Source organism: Bubalus kerabau, chromosome 4, assembly GCF_029407905.1.
Source record: "Bubalus kerabau isolate K-KA32 ecotype Philippines breed swamp buffalo chromosome 4, PCC_UOA_SB_1v2, whole genome shotgun sequence".
Taxonomy (NCBI): Eukaryota; Metazoa; Chordata; class Mammalia; order Artiodactyla; family Bovidae; genus Bubalus; species Bubalus kerabau.
In genome coordinates, this window is record NC_073627.1 from 12,218,408 (window position 1) to 12,242,936 (window position 24,529).

Sequence of the window (24,529 nt, forward strand, 5' to 3'; positions counted from 1 at the left end):
CAGTACATCAAATATACCAACCTCTTTGCTGTCTCAGCCCTTTACATGTGCTGTTCTCTTTGCCTAAAATGCTCTCTTGTACTCAACCTTCAGGGCTCCTTTTACCACCAGTTTGAACAGGCTCCCATATTCTTTTCATGTCAGCACTTAACACAACTGCAGTTCTAACATCAGGAAGCTGTAACCTCAGCATCTTGTACAACACCTAGCACAACGAGAATGGAATCATTATTCTTTCAACTGACAAGCAGGGGTCAGTCAATGCCCCACAGGTTGTCCCTATTTAGTTTTTATGCTCACCAAGATCCACCAGGTCAAATTATGAGTCTGGACCCACTAAGGACTGTGTCCTGTCCTCAAAAAGAGTCACTGAAACTGAGGTCAAGGTACCACGTAAACGGAAGATGCTTGGTGATGGCGTTCAGGACACACTACCCCAAAATATGGCACCTTGGCATATTGATCTTAAGCCAGAGAAATTTTAGACAATGGCAGAAGCAGCAAAATCACTCCTGCTTCAACCATTTTTCGCTCCAAATCTCCCAGGTGAAAGGTCCCCTCCCAGGAAGGAGAGGGACATTCTTATCACCAGAGGCAGGGGGTTTAGGATTGAGAAGGCTGTGTGAGGAAAGCTCGATCTGGTTTCACTATTTACTACCCACAGCCCAAACCTCACTTGCCTTATCAGTTCAGTTCAGTTCAGTCGCTCAGTCGTGTCCGACTCTTTGCGACCCCATGAATCGCAGCACGCCAGGCCTCCCTGTCCATCACCAACTACCGGAGTTCACTGAGACTCACGTCCATCAAGTCAGTGATGCCATCCAGCCATCTCATCCTCTGTCGTCCCCTTCTCCTCCTGCCCCCAATCCCTCTCAGCATCAGAGTCTTTTCCAATGAGTCAACTCTTCACATGAGGTGGCCAAAGTACTGGAGTTTCAGCTTTAGCATCATTCCTTCCAAAGAAATCCCAGGGCTGATCTCCTTCAGAATGGACTGGTTGGTTCTTCACAAATTCATTGTTTCTTTCTCTAATAGGTATAAAGCTTTCGTTCTGGCCACTTCTTTGGGTCTCCACTGTCTAATGAAAGGTCCCCTCCCTGTACGTGTAGCAGTGAAAGTCGATCAGTCGTGTCCGATTCTTGGCGACCCTATGGACTATACAGTCCATGGAATTCTCCATGCCAGAATACTGGAGTGGGTTAACCTTTCCCTTCTCCAGGAGATCTTCCCAACCCAGGTCTCCCGCATTGCAGGCGGATTCTTTACCAGCTAAGCCACAAGGTAAGCAGGTACGCGGAGAAACTCAGTAAAATATGAACACATGCTTTTCTCCTGCAGATCTGTGTTTGTCAGTGTAACTTTCACATCCCATCAGAAGCTCTGGAGGGGTAAGACTTTCCCTTCCCCGCGGCTATGTCAGAAGGTCAACTCTGACGACTGGCTGCCGCTCTTTCGGCGCAGCTAATGCCCAGCTAGGCCTCCGGCCACCAGACGGCGGTGTCCAAGAGCCTCAGCAAACGCTGCCACGGCGACGACGCAGGCATAGCGCCTGCGCGCGGCGCTCCGGAAGTGACGCTACAGGAAGGGGGCGCTCCAGGCAGCGGCATGGCCCGAAAGGCGGCTGGAAAACCGCCTGAGGAGATCTTGTTGGACTGGAAACGGTAATGAGGCAGGGCACGCGCGAAGTCCGGGGATTGGAGCGACGTGGGTCCCCGCGGACCTCCGACCTCATAACCCCTGACTTAGGGCCGCAGGGGCCTGGGCCTGCTTTTGGCTTGCGGGCGAAAGGGCTGTAGCTTCCGGGACCGCGTCTGGGTCCCAGGGGAGGGAGGGACTTCGAGACCAGGAGGGTCCCTGGTAGAGCTTCGACTCCCGGGCCTGGAATCCGCGTGAGGGCGGCCTTAGCTGGACCGCGGGGTGCGGGGCTTCTGGGCCGCGCGGCCCGCTGGACCTGTTTCTACTCTCAGGGAGCAAGCCTCGTTGAAGACCCGTGTTGTGGACCGGGACACGGAGGCTTGGCAACGGGACCCCGCCTTCTCAGGCCTGCAGAGGGTCGGGGGCGTGGACGTGTCTTTTGTGAAAGACGACAGTGGCAGCGCCTGCGCCTCCCTGGTGGTGCTCAGCTACCCAGAGCTTGAGGTAACCCCTAGGGGACTCTGGGCAGGGGCCGCACCGTTGGGTCCCCGGGTGCATTAGTGAGAGAGGCGGGACTCTGGACAGGGAACAGTGCCAGGGTAGAACCCCGCTTCTCCTCTTGTGGGAGTTCACTAATAAATTGGAAAGCTTTTGAAGAAAAGAGGAGGGGAGCAAAAACTGACTAGATTCTGTGACCTAAATCCAAACTAACTCATGATCTCCAAGTTTGGCAGTCATCTTTTGCTCCCCATCTCAGGAACTCACAGCAACATACCCTCAAGTTGCCCAAGACGCTAGAAATCTTTGTCTTCCCATACCCCTTAGCTGGTCACACACTAACTACATTTTCCCCACCACCTAAAATCACTGGAGTCTGTCCCCTTGTCTCTATCGCTGCTGCCCCTTCTTGGCTGTACCACTGTCACCTCTTGTGTAGGGGACAGGCGGAATCTTCCCAGGGTCCTTTCTCCATGTTGCCAACAGAGCAGTTTTCCTAAAAAGCAAATGTGAGCAGTCACCACCTAGTCCAGTTAAAACACTTAAGTGCCCATCCTGTGATCGCACAGTAAATAAAAGCAACACTCACTAACAAGGCATAAAGGCTCTTCATGATCTGACCCCTGCTTAATGTAACTCACAGTAGGCTCACCTCTGGCCACCTCCCGCGTTCATCACCCACTCCCCATTCTGGAGGACTTCAGCTTCCTCAAGCACTCCATGCTGTATCTGCCTGCCTGACCTTTGCAGTGATGTTTCCTCTCCTGGAATATTTTTCATCTGGCTAACTCCTCATCTCTTAGGTCCTCCAGTAAGTCCCCCACTTCGTCCTACAAGACCAGGAGTTGCTCCCAGCATCCTCTCATTTCTCTTTATCACCTGGGATAGAATTGGCCTGTGTCTCCTGCACCAGAATGTAAACTCCACAATAGTAGAAACTGTACTCTCTTGCACACCAGTTATAGCCTTGGCACTTAGCTTGATGCCTGGCACAAAGAAGATGCTCAAATAGATATGTGAATGAATGAACAGTGCACCCACCATTCCTTTGGAGTCAACAGCTCAGGAAGCCTTGGCGAAAGAAGAGCTTGACAAAGAAACTTCTGCTCTGCAGCTTCAGCATTTCCCCCTCCATGCTCCTCTGCCTGCTCCCAGAGATGCCATCTTCCTGCCTCAGTGTATTTGCACTTTACTCGAAGAGCTTTCAGTCAGAATTTAGCAGAAATATATTGATACCTGACTCAGAGTTTGGTGAGGAATAATTGAGATCATGTATGGAAAGCAATTAACAGGCATGTGGTAAGCCCTCAAAAAGTAAATGCTAAGGTACTGTTAATTCTTAGGACAGCTTCTCATTTTTCAATTCAGTTGTTCCCGTCGCTCTGTACCATTCTCTACCTGCAGAATTAATCACCTTCTTGTCCTAGGTCTCTTTGTTTTGCATGTGTTCTTACAGTACTTCTCACACTGTATTAAAGTTACTGATTTAAGAGATCCTCTCAGATCTTACAGCCTATTAGCAGAGCACTCTCCCTATTGCAGTAGTCAACTCCCCTTCATTGCAGTAATCATTTTGAATAGTCTCTCCTTCTTCTTGTTTAGTTGCCAAGTCGTATCTGCCTCTTTGCAACCCCGTGGATTGTAGCCTGCCAGGTTCCACTGTCCATGGGATTTCCCAGACAAGAATACTGGAGTGGGTTGCCATTTCCTTCTCTAGGGGATGTTCCCGACACATCTCAAAGAAAAGAAGTTATTAGTTTATATTGTTTTTCCCACCGTCTGTAGGTTCTCGAGAGTAGGGTTATACTGTATTTTTTTCAGAACCCCAGCACTTGGGTGTAGTCAGCACTTGCCATCCTAGGCTATGGGTGCTTAGTCTAAGGAATGCTCTTATAAGAGTCTGGTCCAGTGACTCCCAAATGCCCATCTATGATTCTATGCAATCAGAGTCACCTGGAAGTGTGTTTAGAAATAAGATTTCATAGGCAAATCTGTAGAGACAGAAAGTAGTGTTGTGGTTGCCAAGGTCTAGCGATTGAGATGGAGGGTAACTGTTAATGAGTATAAGAATTATCTGGGAGAGATTAAAATGTTCTAACATTAGATTATGGCAATGGTTGAATGACTCTGTAAATTACCAGAAATGGTTGACTTATACTCTTCAAGTAATTTTATGGTAGCAAATTATATCTCAATAAAGTTGTTGATTCCCGGGCCCCTCTCCATTTACTGATATTTGGGTTTTTTTGACAATCCTTCCTGTGATTCCATAGCAAACCCAGGCTGTGAGTCTCTGGTCTGCCATTCACACAGCCAGAAACTCTTTTCTTGTCGTGCCTGACAAATTGTGGCCTCACACAGAGCCCATTCCATAATTGGAAGAGTGTGTTCTTTTCCACATAGAGCTGAAATGTACTTGTTTGTTACTTCTGCTTTCTGGTGCATAGTACAGGACAAACTTTTCCTGCCCTTCTCTGAAAACCCTCCTATTTGAAGACCGTTGTGTGTTCTCCTGAGTCTCATTGGGGTGATTCCCAGCTCCTTCTCTTGCTGCTGGCCCTCTGGCCCGCCCGCAGTGAGCAGGGCTCGTTTTTATATCCAGCACCCAGAACTGAATTGAGTACGTCAAGTGCAGTTCAGCCGTTTGGTTCATCCATTGGTGAGCCTAATGCCAGCTTAGGTTGGAACTTGCAGATCTTCACAGAGATTACAGACCATCCAGATCATGCCCACATGCTAACTAGCACAATTGATTTTTCCCTGTCCCAGATTTGTAACTTGAGAATGTGCACACATACTGAAAAGTTGAAATAACACATTGAACACCCTCTAAAGATTCAACTGGTTTTGCGGTCTTCTCTGTGTGCACACTGAGATTCAGGAGTGTCTCCCAGAGCTTGTGAGAGCTCAGCAGGCTTGTCCTGGAGTGACATTTTTCTGCATACCGGTGGTGTCGTCATCACCCTTAGAATGCACATACAGAATTCCATCACCCCTTCCGTAACACATTTCCCCAGTGGTCCTTAATCTCTAAAATGTGTTCTCTGATCTGTAAGACTTTGACATATTTTATGTTAAATAATTACTGTTGCCAGTAGATTATGATTGCTGTGGGGGTTTTTTGGGGGGGAGGGGGATCCAGTATGTTGCCTGTTTACTTTTTTTCCACTAAGATACATCTTGAGTTGGCTCTTCCACGTCAGTTTCCCCGAGTTCCCAGTTGGGTCTTTCAATGTGTGGGGTCAGATCACTTTTTATTTTGGGAACGTTTCTTAGATTGTGCTTTTAAGTGTTAGTTCTATTTATTATTTCAGCTCCACAGTTTTGTTTCTCTTTTTCAATCATACATATGCTGGGTTTCCTAACTTGCCAGGTTTTTTTATGGTTCTGTTTTTATTTCTCCCAGGTTGTGCTCTCTGTTAATTTCCCTCTGATGCACGACTAGTTGGGGGCAGCATTTCATCAGCTCAAAAGCGTTGATCGTTGCCTTCTGAGTTCTTGTAGTTTTTGTGTACTGCCTTTCTCTGTTGACTTTTAAGTTATATTTAAAGAGGAAACTCAAGGGCTGGGAGTTTGGGTGGCTCGTTGGGTTTCTTAAGTCTTGAACTGTGAAGTGTAGTCATGTTAATAAATGGTGTTCTTTTCTGAAGCAAAGATGGCCAGTGTGTCTTCTGATTCTTTGATACTCTCGTTTCCAAAGGAGCTTACATTTCTGTCCTCACTGTCTTCTCCCTGAGCCCCCAGGGCTCACCTCTTTCCCAGAGCAGCATCTTCCTGGTAAGGCCAGAGCTGACCCCCAGGTCTCATTCCATCAGGCTCCCAACCAGTAGGCCCTGCCATACCCCTTGCCCTTGCCCCATCCCCACCTGCCTTCCCAGTGTGGGGCCTAGTGCTGGCTCTGTGAGTCTGGGCTGTTTATTTCCACATGTAGGTGCACACTGATGGTTGTACTCTGTCGTCTCCTGGTTATGATGTGGGCGTGGGGCCAGGGGAGGTGTATCTCTTCTTCTGTGGATCTCTGGTTTCTGGAACTTGTTCAGAGAGATTCAGACATAAGCAGCCACCATCAGCCTATGGGAACTCAGGCCACACTTGAACTTCCCCTGTGTCCCTGTGAAGAGTCATTCTGTTGCATGGGGTTCAGCACTCCAGCCTGCTGGGGTCACTGAGAATTGAATTCTCCAGTCTGTCATCCACCTGGACCCTGCCCAGTCTAAATCACTGGCAATTTTATGAGTCTCCTGTGAATCACTGATAAAAATATTGGAAGAACAAGCCCTTCCTCAATACTATTAGAGTAATCCCTTCACTTGGACGTGCTGTTATGACCCAGCTTAGAGGGAGAGGTGAAAGTATGATTTTGAAAGCTGTCACCAAGAGATCGGTGTGTGGGGTGGCTAGTAACAATCCAGGATATCCGAGGTTTCTGGAGAAGTGTGCTTAGTGGGAAACATTCTCTACCTCAAGCAGGTCTGGCTCTAATGAAAACTCAAGGTTAAAGGACTTAGGGCTGCCATCCTGTGCTCTGAGCAGGTCCTTTACCATTCTAATCAAGTGGGAACAGGAGCCCCTCTTCCATGCTGTGATAGGACTTTGAGTTTGAAGAACAGCCTGCCAGAGTATGTGAAAACTGGATGGTCCCCAGCAGGTCTGCCTCAGACCTCTGGCCCCTACTCCTCCCAGCATTAGCCAGGCCTTTTAGTGCATCTCTGGGGGTAACCCCCTTTCTCTCTCTCGAGTTATTTGCAATTGCAACCTCAGAATTTTTCCTTTTGGACTCTCCAGTCTCTCAGGATCTAATTCTCTTCCAGACTGCCTCTCAGATCATGCCTGTCCTTTGTCTGAAATACTTGCACTCTCTTTTCATAAAGCAAGAGTTGCCCTTCTTGCTGTGTAGCCTCTATGAAAACCTAGCCTTTTCTTCCCCGAGGCTCCATCTCATAGGACACGCTGGCCTTATTCACAGTTGCTTCTTGTGCTTGGTCTTCTGTGAGCCTCCAGACGGGCTGGCAGCAGGGTGGGCAGGAGGACAGCAGCTCTGACTTACACAGGAGGCAGCCTGAGGAGGGCCTGGTACAGACCAGGTGTGGCCAGTGCCTTTGAAATGGCAGCATTTGAATCCCCACTGCCTACCTGTAGGGTGGATCACGTGTCCCCAGATAGTGAGGAAGGGAAGGGGGAACTTGGGGGTGAGCCTGGGAGACAGAGGGAGTGATGAGGATTGACAGATGAGGGCTGAGGGCGGGCAGGGGGAGGTGACCCAGTGCCTGGTGACCAGGTGCCTGGTGGCAGGTGCTGTATGAGGACTGCCGAATGGTGACCCTGACAGCCCCCTACGTTTCGGGCTTCCTGGCCTTCCGAGAGTTGCCTTTCCTGGTGGATGCAGTGCAGCAGCTTCGGCAGAGGGAACCCCGCCTCATGCCCCAGGCAAGTACCTCACTGGGCTGGAGGGAAGGCCTTCCGCAGGCCTTGCTGCATTACAGGGAGAGGTTCCATGAACTTCCTGGAGAAGTGCTTTTGCCTCAAGAGGGATAAGACCTAAAGAACTGGGTCCCTCCTCTTGCTCTGGGATGCCCCAGCCTGATGGACGTGAGGTGCTTCAGCTGACTGTGACTTTCCCCTGTGGCTCTTCCAGGTCCTTTTTGTGGATGGAAATGGGGTGCTGCACCACCGAGGTAATCCTGCTCCCAAGACGGCCCAGGAGGGTTGTAGGAGAGGGACCTGAAGGGGGCGGTCGCCTGCACCAGGCCATGGGCCCTCCGCCCCCTAGCCTGGCCCTGCAACTCCTGGTTTTGCTTTCCTTGTCAAGATCCCCTAGTAAAGAGCCCCTGCTTCTCTTCACCCCTACTCTTTCCTGCTTGTCCCCACTACGTGTGCTGGCCCAGCTCAGGTACCACCACCCAGTTTGGACACAGTGCTACCAAAAGTCGTAGACCTTGAGCTCAGCTGGGGCTTCCCTGGTGGCTCAGGTGGTAAAGAATCTGTCTGCAGTGCAGGAGACCTGGGTTTGATCTCTGGGTTGGGAAGATCTCCTGGAGAAGGGAATGTCAACCCACTCCAGTATTCTTGCCTGGAGAATTCCATGGACTGAGGAGCCTGGCGGGCTGCAGTCCATGAAGTTGCAAAGAGTCAGACACAACTGAGCGACTAACACTTTCACTTTGATCACTTTGAGCTCAGCTAGCCTGTCCCACTAGCGACCTGCCCTGTGTCCTAGGCGGACTCTTGCCTGGAACCAAGCAGGAACGGACACATGTGCCCCACAACACGGGAGAACTTTGACCCAGGAGAAAACCACCAAGGGGAAGGGGCTGTCATACCCTCAGATACAAAGCTGGAGGGAGAGGGAGTTGAGAAGGGGTGGCATTGTGTTTTCAGTCCCTGCCCTGGGAGCCTGTGGGCCCAGAGCCACCCTGGACGCTAGTGCAGGACCAGCAGGCCAGCCCTGGGCCTTGACCCCAGTCACTGTTATCCTGGCCTCCTGGCAGGAACCCCAAAGTGCTGGGGCAGTTAGGGCAGAGACCCAGAGGCCTCAAGGTAGCCACAGAGGGGAGGATGGGAGGTGCCAGAAAATGAAAGGAGAAGCAGGTGAAACATGTGAGCATGTTAATTGTAATTAGGCTCCTAATCTAGTCAGATGGAGGGAGGCATCCATCCAGCCTGCCAGCTGGGAAGTTGGGGCAGAGGGCCAGATTCAAGGTCAAGGTGGGGCTCTGAGGCCTGTACCCCTAGTCCTTGCCCGCCAACAGGCCTCCGTTGATGGGAAGCTCGGTGAGGCTCTATTGTGTCCCCCACCCCGACTCCTGACTACTGGGCTCACTGCTCCAGCCTCATCTTCCTTTGCCCCTGCAGGTTTTGGGGTGGCCTGCCACCTTGGTGTCCTCACAGACCTGCCTTGCATCGGGGTGGCCAAGAAACTCCTGCAGGTGGATGGACTTGAGAACAATGCTCTGCACAAGGAGAAGGTGAGGGGGCCTGTGTGGCACAGGACACAGACTGCCCCGCTGTGGGCCGGCTCCGCTGGGACACTCTTCCCATCCTGGGTCACTGGCCAGAATAAGGAGACCAGAGTTCCTCGTGGGTGGTGGGTCATCTCTGGAGACCCGGAACTCCTCTCCCAGCCTCTGGGCACACGTTTGCCTCTCCTGCTCTGTCTAACCTGACCTGCGTGCTGCTGTGGCGCCCACTGGGAGCAGAGCCTGTAGGTACTGGGCGTTCGGGGCCTGTGCAACATTCCGTGCTTTTCCTCCCACGTGGAACTGGGGCACCTACCTGCCTGGGGCATCCCCATCCTCTGGGACCCCTTCCAGAGGGGGACAGTGACATGCATGGCTCACCCACCTGGACAGCCGACTGGGAGCAGGGATCAATTGTGTCTGTCTTATCCTTCCAGCTCCCTATGCCTGAGTGGAGCACGTGTTTGTTGAGTTGACAGGGGCCTCTGACCCACTCAGCGAGCCAGTCCCTACCACCTGAAAAAGTTTGTCAGGTTGAATCAGAAGTGCTCAAATTTGTAGCAGGAGAGAAAGCAGCAGGAAATAAGCAGCCTCGAGCAGGTCGTGGCCCTGTGTGTATACCATCCTGGCGCTTCCCCACCCCCAGCACTGGGTGGGCTACTGCCCCTTCTCTGCTGCAGGGTTGAGAGCGTCTTGTCAGGGTGGGACAGTGCCGTAGATGGTGTCTGGAAGCAGGACCCACTCACGGGATGGGCCCTTCTATCTCCTTGCTCAGCAACTGCTCATGGTTTGAAAATGAGCAGGCTTGCCTTCGGCCCTTCAACCGAGAAAGGTATTCAAGTTTGTTTTTTTTCTCTGTTTTCCAGATACAGCTCCTAAAGGCTGGAGGAGACTCATTTCCTCTGATGGGAGGCTCTGGGACTGTCCTGGGCAGAGTAAGTGGCCAGGGGTCTGTGCCCTGCTGAGAAGGACCCCTCAGCTGGGCCCTGGGTTAGCACCTATGTACTGTGTGTACCCCAGACCTTGCCACTCTGGCTGACCCTGCATCTTTACTTCCTCCCCTCCAAAACTGTGCTGAGGGGCCCTCTGGGTCCTCACTGGCCCTATCCTGTCCCCAAGACAAGCAGCAGGAAGGTGCCCTGAAGGTGCCGCCAGTCCCCCAAGCCCCTGCCCGCCAGCTGAGATGCGTCAGTCCTCTCACCCACAAAGCCTGCCCAGCGCCCTGACCTCGCCCTCTCTGCCACAGGCCCTGAGGAGCCACGACCACAGCTCCAAGCCCCTCTATGTCTCTGTGGGCCACAAGATAAGCCTAGAGGCAGCTGTGCGCCTGACCCACAGCTGCTGCAAGTTTCGGATCCCGGAGCCCGTGCGCCAGGTGAGTGGACTGCCAGGTGGGTGGGCTAGCGCACAGCACCTACTCTTCCTGTGCCTTTGGGCTTAAGAGCTTGCCACAGGCACCTGTGGGAGAGTCTGTTTGGGTCACATTGGGCCCTGAAGGGGAGGAGAGGGGCCTGGAAGGTACAGAGTTCCCAGGACTCGTCCTGGAGCCCTGCCCTGCCTGGCCCTGTCTTCACCCTCTCAGCCTCCTGCACCCTGGGTCACTGGGTGAATCAGCTGATGTCAGCTCAAATGCCAGCCCCTGAGGGCCCAAGCTGCCCAGCTGGCCTGGGAGGGAGCAGCTGTCCTCAGCTGGGAGGCCCCTGCAGGGCCACTGGGCACAGCTGAGGAAGACTTGTGCCAGAAATGCCGATCAGGCCACACCAGGCACGTAGCACAAACTCAGGGCCAAAGGGGATCAGAACTCTCCTAGACAAGTTGACCCAGCCAAGAAAAACCTTGGTCTGCTGTGCAGGAGATAGAACCTCATGCAAGATGCCCTTGGGCCACCTTGATGTCTTGGCCTTAAGGAGGTACCCGGGGGGTACAAGTTCCTGGAAAGCCCGTGAGTCGAGGATCTGTGGGAAGCTGCCCTCAGGGAGAGGCCTGCTGGAAGAGGCGGGGAAGGGCAGTCCAGGCCCGAGGATCAGCATTTACAAAGCCCGTGGAGCAGGAAGAAGTTTGATGCCCAGAAACTCAGGGGAACATATGGCTGGAGACCTGGCCTGGGGGAGTGAGTAGGTGGAAGCCGGTGCGCGTTGCGGCAGGTCTTCAGGTTTACCACAGGGCTTTGGATGTGATTTGGGAGGGAACTCTGTCAGATTTGCCTTCCCATCAAGGTCTGAGGCCTGTGCTGCATCAACTGGAGGCAACCTGGCTGAGGGCCCGCCCAGTCTCTCAGCTCAGTACCAGCTGCTTTGCATACCCCAAGAGCCTGAGGTTTGGGGCCTCCCGGCTGCTGGTGTGCAGGGTGGCCTCCAGGTGGCAGCAGCAGCATGCACATGACTGTTGAAGCCCACGCCGGCAGCTCTGAGGGCTCCACAGAGCCTAGGCTCCTAGGGTGGCTTCCAGGTAGATGTGCGGTGCCCACAGCCTCAGCCTCACTCCCTCCCTCCCCACACAGGGTTTGTAAATGCATGGGTTCTCAAGCTTGTGACATGTGTCCTGGCCCCAGAAAACCTTTCCTTTCCCATTCCCACCCACCTGTACAACCTTGTGGGCAGGGGTTGAGGCAGGAGTGGGGCTGGGAACGAGGACTCTCAGTCCCAGGCTCTCAGAACCAGGGACTCCACTGAGCTGGTGCTATGGGCAGGTCTTTGTCCCTCTACCACTCCTTGCCCCAGAGTGGATGATCACTGTGTCCTTGCAGGTGGGGGGATACCCCATAAAGTGCCGTCAGCCCCTCAGAGGTGGCCAACACTGTGTGTGTGCTCCTGAGAAAAATCGGACATCTGCATCCAGGAGCCCACCCACTCTGTCGCTTCCAGGAAAGGGGGTGGGGTTCTGTCCAGTGGCACTGGCTATCTCTTGATCTGTCTTCTTCTTGGGCCCACTCACCTGTGTGCATTTTGCCCTCCTGACTAATTCTGGAAGCTCAGAGGAGAAGCTGAGAGAGGGGTTTAAGGCCAGCTCTGTTGGTCACAGGCCCTTTGTTCCCCGGCCAAGCCAGGCTGCTTTAGGGGAAGGGAGGTGGTACTGCCTCACGTCTCCAGGGCCTTTCCCCGCTGGATACCTTGCTGCCCACCCTGCCCACTTGCTCATTCATTCTGAAGTAGAAGCAGTCAGGAGGATTAGCTGTTGTGTCCTGTAGTCTTGTGGCCCAAAGCGGGGCTAAGCCCATTGGAGGTGGGATCAGGGGCCTCCCTGAGGCCAGGCCCCCTGGAAGTGGGGGCAACCCAAGTGGAAGGTTTCTGGGGGCCTCCCTCAGGCCTGATCCCCTTTCCCCAGGATGTGTCTGATACCAGCCTGTGGCCCACAAGCCCCCTTTGATTCTGGTGACTCTGCAGAACTTTCTAGACACTTCCCCACAGACAGTTAACAGCTAACACTACCCAGCGTTAAGCATTAGTCGCTTAGTCGTGTCTGACTCTTTGCGACCCTATGGACTGTAGTGTCTGTCCATGGAATTCTCTAGGCAACAATACTGGAGTGAGTTGCCATTTCCTTCTCCAACATTACCCAGAGAGCCAGATGAACCAAAAGTGGGGACAGACAAGCTAGGCTGAAGATAACCTTCAGAGAAGAGAGTTTTAGCAGGAAAAACATTGGCTCAAGTGAAACAGGGAAATACAAGCTATAAGCCCACTGAAAGCCAGCTGAAACAGGAGTGGGGCACCCAGCCAATTCCGTTAGGCCATCAAGCACCTGACCAGAGGGCCTGGGCATCCTGGCACCCACACATGATGGGGCTGCTGCTGCTTGTCCTGAAGGCCGGGCCCCTGTGGGCTTTCCCAGGAGAGGCCACCATTCTGGGTGGGGACTGGTCCAGAGGCCAGCTTGGGACCCCAGCTACTGCCTCTCACTCCAGCCCTCCTCCCCAGGCTGACATCCGCTCCCGAAACTACATCCGCAGGACCCAGGAAGTCCAAGGGGTCCCTGCCCCGCAGTCGGGGAGGTGAGTGCTGGGCTGGCTGGGTCATGCCCACATGGGGCCATTTCTGGTGGCTGGGCCTCTCTCAGTTGTGGTGCTGCAGCTCAGGCCAGACATGCAGGGCCAAGCAGCAGACGCAAACCTCCCGAGGGGACAGTAGAGAATGCTGGGCACCAGTATGGACTCCATGTTCAGTGTGAACTCTCCAGAAACCCTCACAGTCCACTGCTTACCTCCCAGCCTGGCGGCCCCCTGCTTACCTTGGTCCATTTGTCTGTGAGGCCCTTGGGTTCCACAGAAAGGGCAAGGGAGTCAGATGGTCTCAGCTCACAACCTGCTTCTGCACCAGCTGTGTCATTCGCTCTCTCCAGGCCTGTTCCCTCACCTGTGTGGTGCACGGTAATTCTCATCCTGCCGGGTGTGTGCAGGAGCTGCTTGCTTAATCCTGACAGCACTTCCATAAGACAGGCACTGTGCTCACTTCGCAGATGAGGAGACTGAGGCAGTGAGGTGGCAGCCGGCAGCTCCCATGTCAGGCCTGTCCTCTCCCGCTCAGAGCCCTTGGCAAGCACAGTGTTTCCTCTGTGTTCCCTTCCCCTCCTGGCCTGCGCTTGGCTAAGCTGCTTTGAGGACTGGGGGGCACTCCTGAACTCTCCCAAGGGTAGGGGTTGGCCATCAGGATCTGCCTTGCCCTCTGACCTGGGTCCTCAAGCCCCTGAGGATCCAGGTTGGCTCAGCTTCCAGAGACCATCTGGGAAGTAAGGGGGCTCTGGTGTTTGATGCTGTCATTTCTTGATGTCATTACCAGGAGCAAGGAGGCACAAAGGCCAAAGGCGTGCCCCCAAGAAGTCTCAGAAGAGCCTGCAGGTAAGGACGGGCTCCTTGAAGCCCAGAGCTGAAGCGCCTAGGCCCAGGCGCCCAGGGGCAGTAGGGCAAGGGCCGGGGGTAGCACTGAGCTAGATGCCAGGGAGACTCTTGGGCTTCCTGCTCCAACTCATCTTTGGGGACTGAGGGAATGGCCCACAGAGCAGGTAGGGCACCCATGCCCAAGGACATGGGGACGCAGCAGGTAGAGCCATTCTCAGATGAACTGGGCTGCCACCTTCCCCTTCTGTGGTCATGGGGCCTGGGGGCCCAGAGCAAGCTCACTGGAACACAGCTCACATGGCAGGGCACCAGATCCAGAGAACCCGTGACATTAATTTCCCAGGAGCACAGGAAGGGATTCAAGGTTCACAGGGAGTTTTCTGGTATTTTTGTGTTCTAGTCTGAAAGTGCCCAGGTGAGCTTCTGGCTGCCAGACTCTGCATACATCCACACCTTCTCCTGGCTCACCTGCTCCTCTGAGTGCACGTGCTGCTTTCACTTCAAGATCATTTATAAACCAGGACCCAGCTGCCTGCCGACCCAAGCCACTCCTGCTTTGCCCCGGGAGGGTCTAGACCAGGGTGGCTGCTGTTGGGCTTGGCCCCTGGCTGCCCTGCCAGTCTCCAGCCTGTCTGCTTCTGGCACATGCAGGGCCAGGAGAAGGGCAGAAGAGCTGCATCTTAGCCTGGAAGAGGCTGAGCTTGGAGGAGACATACAGGGGCAGTTTAGGCTGAAGGGATGGGTGCCAGGCAGAGGGCTGGAACTGGTGCCAGAAGGGGTGGGTGTTGGCGTCTGTTGTCCTGGCCAGGGTCTGTGAGGGTGGGCAGCCCACTGCATTCAAGTGCCAATAGCTCTCCCGCATCCCTGCCAATCTGATGCACTCTGCCCTGCCAGCCTCTTCACCCAGAGGCCCAGCCTCAAAAGGCATCTCCACCTTGGGAAGCAGCTCTGCCTTGTCCCTGACTCTGGCCCCTGACCTGCCATGCCCCTCGATGTGAGCTGAATCCCAGAAGGGCACATGGCTCCACCTACAGCCCCCAGTCCTCCACCTGCCAGCTTACCCCCAGGCCCCCAGGTTCCCTAAGAACTCTGGGATCTTTGCTGAGAGATGTGAAGAATCTTTGAAGGCCTTTCTTGCCATTTATGCTGCCTCTCAAGGAGCTGCTTGTCATGGTTTGACAGCCTAACACAGAAACCCAGGGAAGCCCCAGGTCTTAGCACTCCCTCCGTTCTCTGCTCTGGTGTCTCTCCTTTCATTCATGATGAGAAAGGAGCTCTCTTCCAGGCCTGGGCTCCTAGGAGAAGCAAAGGAGACAAGTGGGCAAGGCATCCAGCTGTTTGGGGCTTGCAGGGTACTGTCCCACTTCTGCTTAACCTCTGCTCTTGAAGCCCTGTATAAGGCATTGTTAGGACATTGCAGTAGGAAACAGGACCATTCCAGGGTGGGGGGCTTCTGGGTACCGAGGACCTCCTGGGGTCAAGTGGGCTGCTGGAATGCCACTCACATGCTTATGGGCTCCACTCAAAGGCCTGCTGGGCAAGCAACTTCTGGCATGTTCCACAGGCACCTCCAAGGGGACTCCTACAGGCGGGAAGGCCTGTCCCAGGTTCTGATCTCCAGTCCTCCCCAGATGTCCACACTGGCACATCTTTCTTTTCACCTCCGCTTCCACTGTCCACCCGGTCCTGGGACTGAAAAAAATACCTGCTCATCACCGCCGGGGGTGCACAGGGAGCCCCACCTCACCCCACCCTCCCTAGCAGGCCCTGGGCCATCTGCCCACTCACCCCAGGGTCTGGGATATTGTGGCTTTGGAACCTGCACCTCAGTACCTGTGGCTTCTGACTCCCCTGTGCTGGCAGTGCCCCTCCTGCCTCGGGTCTGTGTCCTGCGAGGATCCGAGCACGTGTTTGATCCAGTTGGGGGACTGAGTGTGAGGATCCACGTGGAGTCCATGCCGACGGGGGCACAGTCATTTCCCAGTGAATGAAGAATGGGGGGTGTACAGCACCAGCCGGGCTCCATACTGAGGCATTAGTGGTCAGAGACAGGGACAGCCTGGGATCAACCAGGGATCAAACCCACAGCCCCTGCATTGGAATGCAGAGTCTTAACCACTGAATTGCCAGGGAAGTCGCCTTTCATTTTTTTGATTGCGTCCTTTGAGTGAAGGTTTTAAAATTTGATGAAGTTCAGTTTATCTATTTTTCATTTGTTGCTTGTGCTTTGGTATCATAACCATGAAACCATCGCCTAATCTGATGTCGCAAAAATTTCCTCCAAGAGTTTTGTAGTTTCAGCTCTTACATTTAGATCTTTGACCCATTTTGAGGTAATTTTTGCATACTTATTTTGGTCTTTTGTAATTCCATATGAATTTTAGAACCAGCTTGTCCATTTCTGCCCCGCAAAAAAGGCAGTTAGAATTATGATAGTGATCGCACTGATCAATTTGGAGAGCACTGCTGTCTTAACAGTATTACCTCTTCCAGTCACTGAACTCAGGATCTTTTCACTTATTTATATCTTCTTTAATTACTTTTAACAATGTTTTGTGATTTTCCTTGAACATGTCTTGTCCTTCCTTTGGTAAAATTTATTACTAAGTATTTTATTGTTTTTGATGCTACTGTTTTATTTTTGAATTGCCCATTGAAAGTGTATAAAAATACAACTATTTTTGTATCTTATATCTGGCAACTTTGCTGTACTCATTTATTAGCACTAATGTGTGTGTGCGTATGTATGTGTGTATGTATGTATGTATGTGTTCCTTAAGGGTTTTATATATAAGATCATGTTTTATGTGAATAGAGAAAGTTTTATTTCTTCCTTTCCCATCTGAATCTATCTGTTCCAGAGGTAGAGAGATAGGTGCCTGATCTTGGGGGAGAAAGCTTTCAATCTTTCACCACAGAGTATGATGTTAGCTGTGGGGTTTTCAACCTTTATCAGCTTGAGAAAGTTCCTTCTATTCCTAGTTTCTCTGTGTTTTTATCATGAAAGGGTGTTGGATTTATCAAATGTTTTTTCTGCACCTTTGAAATGATCATTTTCCTTCATTCAGTTAATGTGATGTATTAGATTGATTGACTTTAATATTTTGAGCCACTCTTGCATTTATGGAATAAATCCCTCTTGGTCATAGTGTATAATCCTTTTTCTATGCCGCTGAATTTGATTTGCTAGTATTTTGTTGAGGGCTTTTACGTCTATATTCATAAGGGATACTGGTCTGTAGTTTTCTTATCTTGTGATGTCTTTGTCTGGCTTTGATATGAGGGTAATACTGGCATCATAGAATAGTTAGAAGTGTTCCCTCCTCTTTTCTTCTTTGGAAGAGTCTGAGAAGGATTGGTGTTGATTCTTGTTAAACCTTTGGTAAAATCACAGTGAAGCCATCTGGCCCTGTGCTTGTCTTTGATGGGAGGATTTTGATTACTGATTCAATCTCTTTGATATCGGTCTATGAAAATTTTCTGTTCTTGAATCACTTGATAGTTTGTGTGTTTCTAGGGATTTGTCCATTTCATCTAGATTGTCTAGTGTGTTGGTGGCATACAATTGTTTGTGAAATTTTCTATTTCTATAAAGTTGGTAGTAGTATTTCCACTTTATTTACTGATTTTAGCAGTTTGGGTCAGTCTGGCAGTGAGTGGTTTTTCTAAGGAGTGCTGTCCCCACCCTCACAATGCCTCTGTAGTGCCCCTGGCTTGAGTGAGAAGTGGGAGGGCAGGGTCCCCTGCAAGATTCAGACAGTCAGGACTCAACCTAGCTCTGCTTTCAAGGGCTTCCATTTCTTCCCACAAGCCCCAAAGACTATAAATCCTACCCCATCAGAATCTAATTATGGCCCCACCTAAATCCTGGCCTGACCTCAGAGGTTCCAGGTGAAGCAGTTGAAGGGTAGCAGAGATTGGGTGGGCTGAGTTGAGGCTTAAGCCTGTCATGGAAGGCTTATGGGTGGAGATGGGGGTGGGGTGGGCATCTGAACTTAAAGAGACTAGTTTCAGCTACAGCCTGGAGGAAGAGACTCTGGAGCAGTTCTCAGACCCATTGGCCCCTTGGTCCTGTCTCCTGGCCACACCAAGGCCATAGCAGAGATGAGAGGAAGAGAGAGAACATGTCAGCAGCTTGCTGGGATCCCTGGCTCACGCCAGGGTGGTGGGTGTGGATATAGCCCTGAGCATCTTGGAGGGGTAGGCCAAGCTGGGAGTTCATGTGGAGGGGTTGGAAAGATGGGGGTGGCGCTGAAGCAACTGAAGGGGGCCAACGTGGAGCCTGAGGGCCTGCTGGCTGGGGTCATTCATGGGAGAGCAGGAAAGCAGTGGGAATGGGGTGGGGGCTTGGTGGTGGCATGTCCTGCCTGCCTCTCCCCCTGCCCCCAGGGGCTCTGCCCTGCAGAAGGCTGCACAGGAGCCTTAAGTGCAGTGACGTCTGGGCTCCTTCCCACAGAGCCTTAAAAATAGGGCCAAAATGATATCCATCTTTGCAGACCACAGCCTGCCCCAGAACCAAGAATAAGTCTCAAAACACTCAATAATTCAAATCAGATCCAAATAGATCTTCCTGTTAGCCCAGCAGCCTCTGTGCCCCTTTCCCAGGTGCCCAGGGGCTGAGCCTGGAGGCTACCACGAGCTGGTGGGCAGGCCTGGCCATTTCAGGTCACATCCAGGGCCCCCATAGCACCTGCCTCCAGGACCCTAGTCTGCCCACCCTCCCTACTTTTGGAGCAGTCAGGAACAGAGGACACCCAGGCCTGGGAGTCCTTTGTGATCGGATCAAGGCCAGGCCACAGGGAGGAGGCCCAACCATGTTCCTAGCTGCCCCAAGGATCCCTCCCCTGTGCTTTTCTGATCACAGGTATTGACCTGTTTGAGCTTGTGTCTGAGCCAGGCTCCTTGGCCCCTTTGATCATACCTCCTCCCCACTCCTAAGGTCTCAACCCTCCAGGGATCAAGGGTCAGTCTGGGCTGCAGGGGAGCCAATCCCCCAACTTAGACCCCAGTCACTGGTACACACACAGCCCTTGGGGTCTGCTTTCCTCCCCTGGAAGGGTTCCCTAAGGGGCTTCACCTGGGGCTCTGTGGTCTGATGGGAACACCTGGGGACAAGGAAGCAGGGCTCTGGGTTCCAGCCTAAGGCCTCTGCACTTGCTGGGTCGGGAGAGGTAGGGGTCCTCATCAGCCTGGCCCACCCGCTGCAGGTTTGGCCCAGCCCCAGTAGTCCCTGTTACACTGCCCTGGCGAGGTTCTGCATGGAGTTTTACCAAATTATTAATTAAAGACACAGGCATGCGGCAGCGCTGACATCCAAATGAATAGTACACTGGGTGATTAGGAGAGGTGTCATAGAAATGATGGAGCACAGCCCACTATCCCCATTTCACCTCCCTGGGAATCAGGAGCAACTTCTGGGTTTCCTACCATGATGGGCAGCACTGGGGGCAGGTAGGGAATGCAGGCTGGAGGGGCCAGGGGCACAGTTGTTGCTCGTGGACAGGGCTGGGTGCCCCCACAATCTGATTCCTCTCCACCCAACCAGCAGAAGACCTGGGAAGGGGGCAGGGAAGGTGGGAGGCAGGCTAGTGGAGGAAGAATGCAGTCCCAAGACAGACAGGTAAGCCAACCTGGATCAACTCAGAGAGAGACTGGGGAGACCGCTAGAGGCTCATGGTAGAGCAGGGGAGGACTGCAGCTCATGGGGTGTGGGTCGGGGGTTCTTTCCAGGAAGAAGACACAGCTCCCTAGGCCCTTTCTCAGGGCCGCAGGTGCCCAATGGAGAGCTGGGAGTGGAGAGCAGGCTGGAGTATTTTTGTCTTTTAGTTACTTAAATTGCACTGGTGTTTTGGTGTTTTGCTGTGTGTGTGTGTGTGTGTGTGTGTGTGTGTGTGTGTTTAAAAAACCAGGGTTTTAAATATGCATAGTTTAAATAGTCAAACAGTAATGAAAATCCAGTAGATCCTAACCCACCCACTCCTCTCCTTTCTTGACTTCCCCTGCTCAAATGCAAAGTTTTGTTATTTCAGTTTTTAGGTTTTTTTTCTTTTTCTTTCTTTCTTTTTTTGGTATAGGGGTTGTTTTTTTTCATATTTACTTCTAAATTCCATGCTAATGTTGCCTTTTTTTTTTCTCTTCCTTCTTTTTTCCCCTAGAGTTAGAAATTATCCATTGATTTCCTGCTATGGGAGTTGAGAGTTTGTTTCCTCTCACATAGCCCCCCACACATTTTCCTTCCGTCTTCTCATTTTCACTGAGTCAGAATTCAGTGTCTGTATTATTCTTTCTTTGCACATACTATTCATAGCTGAGTAATGTAATGTAGTTGCATCTCCATTTTTGTACAACCTCTTGTTTTTCCTGCACTTGATAATTGCCTTATGTTTTGGGCTTGGTTATTTTCTGTGTATCCATTAGTTATTCTCAAACTCTGCAATAGAAATATAAATCCCTTTTTGGTACATTAAAAGCATCAGGCCATCTTGAATTTATTTTTTTTCTTGGAGCCTGTGGTAGCCAGCTTCCAAGATGGCCTCTTGGGACTGATAGAACCCCCTGGCCACGTTGAGCTAGGTCCGTCTGTGTGACCTGTATGAAGGTGCGGAAGTGAAGGTGTGTCACTTCTGATGCTAGGCCTAAAACACACTGGGACTTTTTTCTTGATGGTGTCCCCACCCTCCCTCTTCCCGCTCATCATTCACTTTGAGAGGTCAGCTGCCGTGTTATAAACTGCTCTGTGACGTCCACATGGCAGAGAACTGATCCTACCTGCCAGTCACCATATAAGGGCACCATCTTGGAAGTTCACCCCCCAGCCCTTATCAAGCCTTCAGGTGCCCCCAGCCCTGGCCATTGTCTTGACTACAACTTCATAAGAGATGCTGAGCCAGAACCAGCTAGCCCGTCTGCTTCCAGGTTCCTACCCCTCAGAAACTATGAGAGAATATACCTTTGTTCTGAATAATATTTTAGTCTGCCAAAGCATAACTAATATTGTGTCACTCCTTCTGTACCTACCTGCCTCAGTTGCCTGGTATACCTGATGCACATCCAGCACCAGGGACCTCTCTCACCCTCATCTCACTCCTATGTGGGCTCCTTTGTTATAATGGATGCATTATCTGATTTCTTCTTCAGAACTACAGCTCCACCCTAACACCACCCTGGAAACTGGCAAGACCAGGAAAGGGGAATTTTTAAGTAACCAGAAGAGTCTTTGTTTCAAGACACAGGCCACTGTGACATCTTTCAGGAGTCTGTCCACAGCCTCAAGATGAACCTCATCGTCCTGTGTCTTCTAGGTGGGTGGGAAATCTGTTTCCTCCTCTGGGCCTTCAGTGTTGTGTTGGGGAAAGCCACTGCTGTCCACAGTGCTGAACTCAGTGCCGTCATGTCAGCCTGGGCTGCCAACCCAAGATGCTGGATGGCCTCTACTCTAGCTTTCCTCCTCTTCCACCGGGATCCCCTCTGTCCAGGCCTTGCCTTTCTGCATTGGGCTGTCTTCAGGCCCAGGACTTCTCACTCTTGTGAGCAGACCTCATCTGGGCTCTGCAGACAAGTTGAATCCTGAAGTAAGGGCCTGTAGGTGTTTGAGCTGAGAACTCTCCGGATTACATGTGACAAAACCCAACTTAAACCACCTTAAGCTAATAACAGGGGCTTGTTAGTTCACTCCAGGGCAGAGCTGGCTATGTGTGGCCTGGCTGCAACACACGTCTGCCCTGTCCCTTTGACCCAGGGGGCCTCCCCTCTGGATGCTGGATAGCTGGCAGCAGCCCAGGCTTCCTTTCTCCCCTGTAGTGTTCCTGGGTGAAGTGTGTCCCTCTGTTGCAAAGGCTCCACTTAAAAGCCCCAGGCCTAGGTTCTGGATGGACTGTGATCATTGCTTAATTTGATCACTGTGGCTGGAAGGGAGGGGGGACCAGGTGTCCAACCTGGAGCCAGGGAGTGGAGTCAGCCATAGCCCACCTCATGGAGGGGCATTCCCCTGTGGACAGTGAGAGCACTGTCGTCAGAAGAAGGCGCACCTGGTTGGGGAAACTGAGGGAAGGGGATGCCAGGCTCTCTCAGGACATTCCATTCCTAAATCCCTCAGAAAGCACCATCTCTTCCCAGCAGCACCCCATCTTGTCTCCGGGTAATTCTCTTCCCATGCCAGCAGGGAATAGCATGATTAAGGCTTCATTATTAACTTGCCAATCTTGTTTCTGGGGCACAGACGTTAACGGCTTAGGGGACCCAGTTGGCATATAACGAGGTCTCCATGACAAATTACTTGGGTATCAATTAACCATCTAGGGAAATGTCAAGCAGGATCCGTCATGCTGGCAGCGAGGGACAGCCAGTTAACTCAGAGCAGTTAATCCGATCCAGGCCACGCAGTCACCTGCCTCAGCCTCCAGCAGGGCTGGGAATGAGAAAAAGGGTCTGGGGTGCGGGGCGGGCCGGGCCTGGCCTCCATCTCCCCGGGACACACTTCTGTAGTCATGCTGGTGCACTCAGAGCATGGCTCTCTTGCAGCCTGACTCTGTCCATTCCTTCATTCATTCCACAGCCACCTGCTGGGTCGGGCCTGAATTAGTCACTGCTGGTCAAGGGGTGGGGCAGTGCTGGGAAAAGACAAATGTGCAGGTGCCCATGACTTATGTGGCCTCTGCAGGATCCGAGATGCATGATAAGAGCATCCTCAGGGAAGGGTAAACTCGATAGGGGTGAGGGCAGGGCAGGGAGGTAAAGGAGGAGTGACCAGGCCCTGGGTGGCAGTCAGGTGGCAGGCACCCAGGGCAGTGCAGACACAGAACAGCACGCTGAGCCAAGTGCTCAGAGCCTCTGGCAATGTACTGGCAAACCTGAGCAGAATTCAGCTACCTGACTCTTGAGCCGTAAAACTTGGAGACAGTTGATTAAAACTTTTCTAAGCCTGTTTTCTTACCTGTAAAATGGGGCTAATAATCCCAGTTCCCAGGAGTTTTGTGAGAGTGAAAGGGGCCCTGTGTAGATGTTCCTGGCCCAGCGCAGGTGCTGAGTTTGGGTCTCCATCCTCCTCCCTGCAGGTGAAGCCTGGGTCCCCCACTCTCTAGTGGGAGGCTCGGATGGAGCACGTGCTGGGAAGAGGCACAAGTTGAGGCATTTGGCCCAGGAGGAGGGTATTCTGGAGGAGGTGGTGTGAGCTGTCCAGTGGGCCCACAGGCAGACAAGGCTGAGAGGCAGGGCTCATGGACTCTGGACACCCCCACACGGTCACACCCTGCCTTTTGGGTTTTGCTTATTTTCAGGAAAGCATAGTGATCACCTAGAGATGTGTCCCCCTGGTGAGGACCAGGGACCATGCTCCGATCCCACCCTCTTCCCATGCCTCTGCCCATGCCGTCCCCCCACCTGGCTTACCCCTCTGGTAGTGGTGACCCACTCCATGGTAGCCCCTACCCCATGTCTGCTCAGCTGGTGATTGGCAGCTGCCATTTCCCAGCCCCCCAGCCATGGAGCCTCATGCTTATTCATGACACTGACATATGGCACCTCCATGGGGGGGCACGGGGGGATCGGAGCAAGCTGCCAATTGTGAGAGTGCAGCGTGTCCCCATTCAAGCCCTGCTGAAGCAAAACAAACGCAAGATGTGAGGGGAGCAGAGGCGGCCCGGGGGCGTGCGTGTGCGCCAGTGCTTGTGCTTGGCTGCACTGAGGTGCTGGGAGGAGGGGGAACAACAAAGGGTGAGGCTGGGGGAGAGGGCTGCTGCAGGGCTTGGGACTGAGTTTAGTTGTCGTGGCTTCTGGGGTCTCAGTTAATGGGGTCCTCGGAGGCCAAGCTCTCCATCCCTCTGCCCCAGGCGGGCTGGCTGACACCAGCCTAAGACAGTTTCACCTCTCTCCCTGTCATGTCTCACACAGGACACTGGGCACGAGCCCATGAACAAGATAAGGGCTTGGCAGCTAGCAGCCCCATGTGCAGATCCTTGAAATGTTCTAATTCTTTCCAGAATCAGGAAAATCTAGCTAATGTCAAGTCAGAGTTCTTAGGGCTCCAGACGTAGCCAATTTCTTTTCCTGTTTTAGTTGAGGGTGGAAGAGTGTGTGTACCGCCTCACCTCAGTGGATGGGGCACTGCAGCCCTCCAGCAGTTCCCTCCCCCAGGCTGGGCTGGCCCTCTAGTGCTCCGTTGGCTACCCATGGGCTATCAGACTCTGCCCCTGGGCTGGGGAGGGCAAAGCAGAGGTAAAGACCAAGCTCTTGGGGTCCTCAGCCCACCCTTCCCCACTGGACCCAGGGCTAGAGGCTGCTGCCATGGAAACAAGTCTCTTTGCCAACTGGCCACATGCATCCTGGAAACAGTAGCTGAGTCCAGGGACCAGTGGATCCAGGAACTGTGACCACCCCTCAGGAAGCCCAGCTCTAGGGTCCCTTGACCCTGCTCTGCCACTTGCCCCTGTTGGTTGTAAGAACTCAGGAGAGAGAGAGAAGCTTGCTGAGGGAGCTGGGGTGAGGCTGGGGCCAAGACAGACCGAGTGAGGAGCCCTATGAGGCCCAGGTGAGGGTCCTACACTTATGCAGGAGCTGGGTGCTTTGAAGCCTCTCCCCTAAGCCTTTATACATGCTTTGTTCAGTGACG

At 52.7% G+C, this 24,529-nt stretch overlaps 1 protein-coding gene across 10 annotated transcripts; it reads left to right on the forward strand.

Annotated features, from left to right (window-relative positions):
- The first annotated feature begins 1,541 nt into the window (after positions 1-1,541).
- ENDOV (endonuclease V) lies at positions 1,542-21,679 on the forward strand. Of its 10 annotated transcripts, XM_055575329.1 has the most exons (11): positions 1,542-1,661; positions 1,968-2,139; positions 7,426-7,560; positions 7,769-7,808; positions 8,986-9,098; positions 9,956-10,024; positions 10,336-10,464; positions 13,007-13,080; positions 13,865-13,923; positions 14,324-14,338; positions 15,488-15,678. In XM_055575329.1, exons 1-10 carry the CDS (start codon positions 1,606-1,608, stop codon positions 14,326-14,328), a joined length of 852 nt encoding a protein of 283 aa, XP_055431304.1. In that variant the 5' UTR covers positions 1,542-1,605; the 3' UTR covers positions 14,329-14,338; positions 15,488-15,678. The 10 variants fall into 10 exon arrangements, with proteins under 10 accessions (XP_055431304.1, XP_055431298.1, XP_055431295.1 ...); XM_055575323.1 differs by lacking the exons at positions 14,324-14,338; positions 15,488-15,678 and adding an exon at positions 21,061-21,675; XM_055575320.1 differs by lacking the exon at positions 13,007-13,080 and having other exon boundaries at positions 15,488-16,614.
- Positions 21,680-24,529: the final 2,850 nt, after the last annotated feature.